The following is an 11,034-nucleotide window of genomic DNA, read 5'->3' as shown; positions in this document are numbered from 1 at the left end:
AATATTTTGAAACGGGACACGCAATTTCATTGAAGTTTCCGTGCTTTTTAGTTTTTTTATATTAACCAATTACAAGTAGTTTAGGTGAAACTAGGTGGTGGATTCAATAGCCATGAATATTTTTAGAGATAGTTTATTCTATAACAACCCTCTAGCACAATTGTGTGGCTAGATTTGAGACTTTACAGTTGATTTTTCTTTCGATGAAAGATCATTTTTTGATATTTTTTACAAATACTAAAATCCTCCCTAATGATAAAAAGGGTTTTATTATCTTTTGAAACTTTTTTTATTCTACTAAGAATTGAAATAGTGAATCCCAAAAAAGTAAATAAATTGAAGTTTTATTACTAACCTTACTAAAATAATTACTAAAAATGATAAAATTATAATTTTTAAATTTTATATAATAATTTAGATTTTAGAATAATTTATTATTGATTATGATAATATAATCTTTATTTAAAGAAAGTGCATCATTCACATTCATTTAAAACTTATTTACAAAAATACTATAAGCTTTAAAAACTTACCCTCTTTATTTGACTACTTGTCTATTTTTAATTATATTTATAAAAATACTGCATTTTGAAAAAAAACACAAAAAAACAGTAAAAATACATCACCAAAGTTTGATGACCAATTGCTGGAATTTTGACCGGAAAATTATCCGACCAGTGATAGTCAATGGCGGTCAACATGCTGTATGCTCAATGTTGACTGATGATTTTTGTTGGCTGTTATATATGGTGTATTTTAAGTATTTTTAGATGTATTTCAAGGATTTTTTTAGTGTATTTTTTAATTAAGTATTTTTCTAAATGTTTTTTTTTCAGAATGTCGGAAAATTATTTTCTGTACCAATATTTTTATAATTTTCCCTACATAATCACATACAAATTTCTTTTCATTTAATAAGTTTAATTTTTATATAATATTTAATGGATTTATATTTATTCACCTTTTAATTTAAATGAATATCAACATGCATATACTACCGATGATCAATACCTCGAATTATATAAGTGCTAGGCGGCAAATTTCTAGATCGTGGATTGAAATTCTCCCACAAACGCTCCCCCATTCCCAATTATAAAAAAATATATGCATATAGTCAAAATAATAAAACTATTGTGAAAAGATCTCCTAACAATCTACAATAAAAATTACCGTAAGAAATGTGTAGAAATAAAACCGGACCAAAAGTCATAGCAATAAACGATTTGTGAAATGATATAATTTAGTTCAGATGTGGTTTTATAAAAATTAAATATAATTAAAAAAGTTAATTTTCCTAAAAAAAATAATATAATAACTTGTATATATATTTTTGCTAACAATTCAAAACTAAATACTTATAAATTATATAAGTCAGGTTCAGTGCTGGTCTGAACTTATAATTTTATTCAGTTGAATTGAAAAATTAATTAATTTTAATTGGTCGATTTCGATTGATTTTAGATAAAATCAAACCAAAGCCACCAATTATGTACCCTCCTCCTAACTGTTGGTAGCCATTAATTCTTTAAAACCAATTCAAAAGAAGTATCGCCGTCTATTTAAGTCTGAAATTTCTTTCTTTTTGGTTGATGCCCTTAACATGAAGCTAATGTGATGATGACTATGAAAGATACACGAGCTCCCAAATATAGCCTCTAAAATATGATAAGTAAAGCGCATTCTAGCACTTAAAGACCAATGGTTTACTGTGTTTTATTTTAGGATTTTGTTATCTTCCGTCTAATGGGTTTAATGAATATTTTAGTCTTTTAAGAATAAATATTTAAATTACACTTAATTCTAGTATTACTTAAAGTCAAAGTTTAAAATCAAAGTAATATTAGCTGTCAACTTGAATACTAGTACCATTTTGGCTTTATTAAAAAAGAAAAAACATATATATATGCTTTGACAGAACTTTTAGAATTTCACTTTAATTGAGAATTTAAGAATTTTATTGTTTTCCATCTTTTTCGTTTCTTGAAGCATTTTGCCACTATTATCGATGAAAAGTTTCTACATTTTTAATGATTGTTTGATTTTTTTTTTCTTTTTGTCAAAGATGCTTGTTTGATTTTTAAATGAAAAAAATTATAGCCATGCAAGAAATGTTTTTTTTTCTGTTTTCTATACATAATAGTAATATTCCCTCTAGTCATACAAATAGACAAAATAGAATTTGTACATAAATCCTTCAGTCCCATACAAATAGCGAAAATAGAGTTTGCACATAGAGTAATAGTTAAAATAGTTATATTTTAAAATTTTCACTAATAATTTTAATTTGATTAGTTAAATATTTTAAATATTATTAACTTATATTATAGAAATTGGAAAAGATAACTATTGTGTTGAAATTGTAGTTAAATTTTGAAAAGATAAATTTATTATTAATTTTCGTATTGTATAAAGTGATAATTAATGATGATTTATAGAATATAATAAAAATGGTTGAAATTGATGAAGATTAATATTGGTATTATTTAACTTAATGGAGTATAATAACTTTGTTTATATTGTGTGATGTCTAAAATAGCCATTTTGCCTATTTTTATGGGACGGAAGGAGTAATTACTTGTTGTTTGTTTTGAAATGTAGGCAAGGGAATTTTGTGATACAGTTGCTCATGGCAGTGTGGTGAAAGCTCTAAATATTAGCAGATTTAAATCTGTGAATGTTAAGTTAGAACAAATGTTTTAAACGAACAAATCAAAATACTCCATTCCATCGACCCGAGTGGCTACGCTCCTACTCGTAGTTAGAAATCGGATGCTGCCCTCTTAAAGAGGCGGATTAGCCTGCAGCCTATTTTATCAAAACGGATTCTATACTAGCCCGGTGCTCGTTTGCGCGCGCGTTAACCAACCCAACAAATAAGGAAAGGATGCCTCTCCGGGCATCTGAGAATGATTCGAGCCGTATGAGTCAGAGGAAGAGCCGGGTCCGTCTTGTATACAGGAATATGCCGCCTCTGACCGTCCGTCCCGTCTCATCTTGATTTGGCTATACTTGTATGTAGCCAGCCATATTAGCTTCACATGAGAGCCTTTTTCTAAAGGCTAAAAAGGCTCTAATCAGTCATCTCGGCAACATTTTTTGAGTACATATTACCCATCTTCGGGGACAAGGGGCGGGGCATCTTCGAAGGATTCAATGGGGAGAATTGGCTCGATTTGTTTTCGTTTTATTCGGTCTGGTTTGTTTTCATTCAGTTTTATTCAGTTTTAACATACATATTTCAAACCGGAACGAACCAAACCGACTGATGCACATCTCTAAATTTATAGGAAATTCCTATCTCCATCCCCATTTAATTAGTAAGGATGAAGTTATACCTGTCTCTATCTCTATAAATTTCTATCCTCATAAAGATTCCTATTATAAATAATTTTATTATTTTTGTGAAAAAAATGATTATATAAAATTTGATTATTTTTTATGATATTATATATTTTCAATCATGTTTATACTAATAAAAAATAAAATAAAATTATATATATATTGGTCCTCATGAGGATAGGAATGCCAATCCTCATAGGATGGGGACGATATTTTCTGTCTTCTTTCCATCCCTCATCATGGATAGGAAATAATTTTTTTAATTCCTGTATTCATGAGGATAATTTATGGAATTCACCAACTTATGAGGGACGAATTCCCTGTATTCATGAGGATAATTTATGGAAATCACCAACTTATTAGGGACGAACTCCCTGAAGAACAGGTAATCCACACCCCATTGTCCTCCCTAGCAGGGTAAAGGAATTTACTAGACATTCAATGATTTCTCACTCTAATATTATAATGTTTATGAATAAGAATTACCATAAACTTACATTTTGTGAAAGACAATAACTCATCGTTAAATTTTTTACTTTTCATTTTTTGTTTACTTGCTCCTTAGTCTGTTTTTCTTTTCTATTTAATCTCTATATTTTTACTTTTTATTTACTTAGTTCATGTGCTTTTATTTTAGTCTAACTTTTATAAATTTATTATTTACTTAGTTTTTTTTTTAAAAGAATTTGTTTATTTTGTTCGTAATATACTTTATAAGGACAAAATCATTGTAAAATAATAAAAAAAGAAAAGTATAAAAACTAACAAAAAAAAATAAAATACACCAGGGACCAAAGAAATAAAAGGTGAAAAATAGAAAGATATGAGGATAAACCTTTGTAAATATCATATGATATGCAATAAGCATGTCAAAAATGTTCTTTGTATAAAAATTTGCAGGAATATAAAATTAAGAAAATATTTCATATTAAAGTGAAAAATATTAAGGGAGGCATGAACCGGCTAGCCGATCCATGAGAATTATATATAAACCGAACCATAATAGTATAATTTTTAAAATTATAAACGTATATTTAAAATATCAAACGGTTAACTATTAAATCGATATAACAATTCAAAACGGTTTGATTTTCCAATTTTACGGTTTTAACCATATAACATTTATAAATATAGATACAAAATAAAATAAAATTTATAGAATAATTTTTTTACTATAGTCTAATATTTTTTAATTTCCATTATATCCATTTTTAAAAAAAAACTACAGAAATTCAAATTATATATGCAGAAAAATAAAAAAAACTTAAACTATTTTTCTGAATATGTAAATCAATGCAAATATTTAAAACTATATTTATAACTATCAAATACAACGCTCTAAAATATAAATATATATTGTCCTAAAATATAAAAATATATTTAAATGAAATAATGTTTACATATAGTTTTATGTTTAGGATTTCTACGTGTAAATTAGAAAATATATGAAATTTTAATCATTAAAATTTATAACACACACACACGTATTATTTAAACTAGTTAACCATAGTTTTTAAAATTTCAAATCCTAAATCTAAACCTAAACCAGTTAACTAGAGTTTTATTTTAGAGATATATCTTAGTTGTTTATGAGATGCATCTCTATAAGATATATCTGATTTCTTTTTGAAATATATTTAAATTATTATTCAACATGTATATACATAATATATACACATAAATTCCTATGTATTTATATATCTAATATATATATATCATATATTTAAGATGGTACTGAGACATATGTGTGCTGTTTTTGAGATGTATATTAACTGTTTATGAGATGTATTTAAATTATTTCTAAGATATATTTGATTTCTTTTTTAAGATGTATTTGAATTATTTTCTGAGATCTGATTTCTTATGTGAAATAAAAAATTGTAAGGTTTAATTTTTTTATATAAATTCATATGTGTGTAATAATAAATTCAACTGTTGATAAATTTAATGAAGGCATTATATTGTTGTTGATTCATTTATACATACATACATACATACATACATACATACATACATACATATTAAATACATCTACTATTTTTTTTTTATATATATAATTCAATGGGCCTAAACTTTTAGGGAAAAAAAATAAAAAGGAAATGGCCCATTAAAACCAAAAAGAATAAAGAAATTCTTACAAAAGTATGTAAAATTTTAAAAATATTTACAATGTGATGGAAAACAACAATATGACTTATAAATAAGACAGAGGAAGTATTTATTAAGGATAAATGAAATTTTTAGTTTTAAAATTATCTATCAAATTAAATAAAGTGTCCTATAATTTAGGATGTAAAAAATAATAAGGTGACTTATCTTTTTAAGACGGAAGGAGTAATAAATTGGACCCAATGTAAATCAAGGTATAATTTGGACACATATATTACCTTTTCATTGATTATGTATAGCATTTTTTTTTATGGAAATGTATAGCACTTAAAATATGTCTCAAATTTAAATTAGATCGTATAAACTAGTAGAAAGTAAGTAAAGTATATGAATTACATCTAATAAGTATAGGGTTTTACTTATTCGTCACCCCTTTTTACTTAACACCGCCCTTATAAAAGATATTTTCGCCCTTCTAGTAAAACTAAAACCAAAAAAATCTCTCAACTCATTCGAACATATACGCAAAGTCGATTAAAATGACGGACAACAATTACAATTCGTCGAGTAACGATTATCGACGTTCAGAAACAAATTTTTCCGGTTTTTCCAAGATAAAAAAATATTTTTTATTTTATTTTTTAGGGGGGACGTCTCGGGGAGACGTCTCGGAGGGACATCCCTCCACAAGGAGGGACTTCCCATATTGTGGAGGGACGACCCCCCTTCTGCCAGCGCCGGCGAACAATATCGCTGCCGACAGTATATTTATTAAAAAAAAGTTTTAAATTTTATAAATTTTCAAACGTAATTATTTTTGTTGGGCTAAGAATATTGCTATAGGGATTGAGTTTGAGTTAGTCATCTCGTCTCATAAAAACGGGAGAAAACGAAAGCTTTTGAGATGTGCTCGAGGTGAGCGTTACAAAGGTTCGATCACAGATTCTGATTCAGCCGTATGAAAAAATATTAAGCCATACTATTAATATTCAGTAAATATTAAATCGATTAAGTTTTTAAAATAATTAAAATTACAAAAAAAAAAATTAATTATATATTTATTTATTTTTTTTAAAAATCCAGCTGCGACGTTTCCGGTCACAGTCGGAAACAGCCACGTAGAATATGGTTTTAGTTTGAATGTATTAAGAGGTTTTATATAGAAATAGGGAAAAGGGCAAAAGAGTAAAGTGTAGGAGCGGTAGGTAGTAAAAAGGGGAGGTATTTAGTAATCCAGTAAGTATATGATTGGTTTAGTCTACGGATGACGTGGTGGAGTGGAGTGAGTCTACCTAATAATTTCTCCAAAAATAAATAGCTAAAAGGGATAATTATGAGAATGTCATAAATAACTGTGACATGAATTCTCAGAATGTCATGAATACAAAAGTGACAACATTGGCATATACTCTACCTAAATGAAATGGACCAAATCAGTTTTCCAATTTCTGCCGAACAAAACTCTGAAGAAGCTTAAATGCATCCTGAGTCGAACCGAACTAAACTCTTAAGATGCTTAATTGCATTATGAGTCGAGCCGGACTCCAAGAGCAGGAGATCAATGTTACTCCCTCGACAATGTCATTCGCAAACAAATGTGTATCAGGCTCACATTGATGTTTTAGCTAGAAAGCAATTGACAGCAGCTCAGGAAAATCAGATAACAGCATGTACATCAGGTATTTGACAAGCAAATCAATTATTGGAAATCAGAGATAGCTTAAGGGAATTACTTGGAATACAATGCCTCCTCATTTGCCAATTGCTTCAAACATATACATTATACATAGAAACAGCTATGCATCGACTTATGGGAAACACATCCGAACATTCTAAACATTCAATCAAGCTAGCCACCAATGATTTGACTGATATAAATGCTGCTAGAGGCATTACTCTCGGAAACTACGCACCCTACGATCTGCTTCCACATTCCCATCTTTGGGACAAAGCCTTGCCTCAGCATTTGCTTTAAAGCCCAATCAATATCCTTAATCAACTTCCCCTTGCAAAGACCATCAATTAATTTCTTGTACGACACAAAACCAGGGCTATTACCTTCACGAACCATCCTACCGATCAACTCTTTTGCTTCCACAAGCCTCCCTACATCGAGCAAACCATACAAAACCTCTTGATAAGACCCCGCATTCGGTTCATTCCCCTTCATCTTCATTTCCCGCAACAACTCGATCCCTTCATCAATCCTTCCTTGCTTCCTCAACCCCGAAATCAAGATATTATAAGTAATGGTATCGACCTCAATTTCCTCAATCTCCATCCTTTCGAGCAATCCAAAAGCCTTATTGACATCCGCTTTTGCACACAAGTAATGCATCAAAGTAGAGAATGTTCTCACATTAGGCTTACATCTTTGTTTAGGAAATTCGTCGAGCACCTGAAATGCACCCTCCAAATCCCCATTTTCACACAACCCCTTCATCAAAATATTAAGACAACAAGCATCAATCTCAACACCCAAGACAGGAGCTTTCACATAAATCTCATGAACAACATCAAAAATCCTGGCAGACACAAGCAAATTCAAGACAAGATTAAAAGTCTTCACATTAGGCCAACAATTATACCCCTTGGGCATATCAAAAAGGGTATCTATACCCTTCCTTATTCGACCCGCTAATTGTCCGTAAATTTTGATGACGTTGTAAAAGAAATCATTAGACAATCGACAACTATTCTTGTCGAGCTTGATTCTACGCATAATATCTTCAATAGCATCAAAGTTTTTAGCTTTGGAGAGATAGTTGATGACAAGAGTGTAAAGAGGTTCATTGGGTTTATAGTCTTTTCTGGTAGTGTACTGTTTCCATAGTGGGAGAACTGAATTTGGGTCTTGAATGTTTTCAAAGATTCGTATGACTTCAGTGGCAGATAACCAGTCTCTGTGGGTTAGCTTGGAGTGGGGGTCAAGAGAAGAAGGTGATGTAGAGAAAGAAGTGAAATAATTAGGAATTAAAAAGAGTGGGGTTTGGAGTTTAAATTTGTGACGGCAGTGTAAGAATTCTGTATTGTGAGCAAGAAATAAACGTGACAGCATTTTAATGCTTTTGCGCATGGCAGTTTTTTCTTGGGTGCATATTATCGCACAACGCATGCGCAGTGGCGATATATTTTTAGGAGGGAAATTTTCAGACGGTACTTGAACTTTTGTTTCTTTCAGCATGGTACTTTTATTTTAATTAAGAGTAAATCACTATGAAAACCCTCACATTTGATATAATTCACACATTAATTTCTTTTTTTAAAAAATTAAACCATGTGACCCCTCACTTTTACTTCCGTCAACATTTTAGCCCATCCATCTATTTTAGTGTTAGTTAATGAAGTCGAAGGACTTATGTGTAAATTAATTATTAAAAACAAGGGACAAAATCATTGACAAAAATAAAAGTGAGGGGTGAAATCGTTGAGAAAAATAAAAGTAGGGGACCATATAATTTTGTTGACTTCGTTGATTAACATTCAAAATGTTCGGAAGGACTAAATCGTTGATCAAAATAAAAGTGAGGGGCTATATAATTTAATTTTTAAATAAAAGAGACTAAACTGTAAATTATATCAAATGTGAGGGGTGTTATAATAATTTTCTCTTTAATTAATAATCAATTTATGGCAAAAAAAAAAATGAAACACAGGTGGGGCAACCTAAGAAATTGCAGTAAATTTTTGTTCATATTTTACAGTTTAAAATATAATCACACTGAAAATTGTTCCTTTTGAAGTAAAATGATATATTTTTATTTTATGCAGCAAAAATGTACTCTTTAGTATATATCCAGAAATCCCACATGGTGAGGTCTACATATATACTAAAATTTTAAATTGTATAAACATGTAGATTGTTTAATAAAATAATATAAATAATAAAACAATTTTTTTATAATTATTCTCGATGAATTTTCATTTTATGAAAATATCTTATGTTTACTCACACTATTAAATAAATTATTTTTTATATACGCTATTAAACACAATTTCAGCCACTCATCTTTTATTGTACTTTTTAAATTACTCTTCATCGGTCTTTTTGCATATATGAATTTGTTCAAATGCAAGTCAAATGATTGAAAAAAGATAACTTGTTAAATTTAACTGCAAATAAATCTTGTTGTTATATCTTTAAAGTAATTCATTGAAAAAAGTTTGTTGAAGACTAAATTGTTAAATAAAATTAAATAAACATAAACTTTTAAAATTTAATAGTAGTGAATAAATAAAAAATATAAAAAATATATAATTTCTACTCAAAATTTAAATGATATATATATATAAATATTAAAACCACTTAGTATTACACATGTATTTTAATATTTAACTTTAATTATTTAAAACTCTCATTTGTACTCGACGGATTTCTTTTTACTACTTTTTTGAAAGTATAATTTACATTATAATTATACAATGCTTATTCATATTTTACATATAATCTATAATTTTGGTATAAGGCGTGCAAAAATTTAGGGTTAAATAATTTTTTATTGCTATTTTAATTTTAAAAGTGTATATAATTATGTAATGCATAAATCTATTAGATAATAAATTTTATTATTCATAAGCTAAATGTTATAAAAAAACTTACAAATAACTTATTGTTATCAATAATTAATGACTTTATTATATTAATTTAATGGGGTTTTTAATATGTATAAATATAATTTTATTTTTCTTAAAGGAGGTGGGGTCCATGGACCCCACCCTTGTGCACTTGCATCCGCCCCTGTTGTGGATATATTTATCAATTTGCCCTAATTTCTGTAAGTTTAACTATTTTTTAAAATTCAAATATTTGCGTTTTTTTATCAATTGCGACTAAATCTTTTAATCCTTACAAATATATCTAATTTGAAATATATTTTTTGCAATTGTATCCGAAACTTTGAATTTCATTTTTTAAATTTATTTTTTACGTTATTTATCAATTACGATCAAATTTTAAAAATGTTTTCTAACTTCTAAATGGAGTGACAAAAAAGTCTGGTCGAAATTGATGAAAGACGTAAATATTTAGATTTAAAAATAAAATTCAAAATTTTAGACAAAAATATAAAAAATACTTTTCAAATTGGACATAATTGCAAAAATTAAAAAGTTTAATCATATTTTATAAAAGATGTAAAAGTTTAAATTTAAAAACTAGTTTTTCCTTAACTCATTTTCCATTTACAGAATAGTGAATTCTCTAATTTGAACACAAAAATCCAAGTTGAAACTAAATATATATGTTTGACTACAAACTTACCCTTTTCTCCTCTAATGATAGCGGCATGCAATACATTCATCCCATTTCTTCCTCCATAGGAGCAATTTGGAGCAGCAACTAGGATGCACTGAGCAATCACATAGTACTGCCGATCCACAGCAAGAAAAAGAGGAGACTCTCCAGCTTTATTTACAAAGCTAGCCAGTTGTTCATCATAACCTACCAATAACTCCACCACCTTCAACTTCCCATATCTTACAGCCTCATGTGAAGCCGTATCTCCATTCAAATTCTCCACTCTTAGCAGCTTTTTCTCCGCTTCGAACTCTATTGCGAGGGCACGATCAACTAGAAGCTTCACCATT

The 11,034-nt window shown here is 28.6% G+C and overlaps 1 protein-coding gene across 1 annotated transcript; it reads right to left on the bottom strand.

Annotated features, from left to right (window-relative positions):
* Positions 1-6,761: 6,761 nt before the first annotated feature.
* LOC126676179 (pentatricopeptide repeat-containing protein At3g14580, mitochondrial) lies at positions 6,762-9,007 on the bottom strand. Its single transcript, XM_050370332.2, has one exon. It carries the CDS (start codon positions 8,630-8,632, stop codon positions 7,298-7,300), a length of 1,335 nt encoding a protein of 444 aa, XP_050226289.1. The 5' UTR covers positions 8,633-9,007; the 3' UTR covers positions 6,762-7,297.
* Between the last annotated feature and the right edge of the window lie 2,027 nt (positions 9,008-11,034).

This window comes from Mercurialis annua, linkage group LG4 (assembly GCF_937616625.2).
Source record: "Mercurialis annua linkage group LG4, ddMerAnnu1.2, whole genome shotgun sequence".
Classification (NCBI taxonomy): domain Eukaryota; kingdom Viridiplantae; phylum Streptophyta; class Magnoliopsida; order Malpighiales; family Euphorbiaceae; genus Mercurialis; species Mercurialis annua.
The sequence above is the reverse complement of the archived record's forward strand: the minus strand, read 5'-3'. Positions and strand labels throughout refer to the sequence as shown.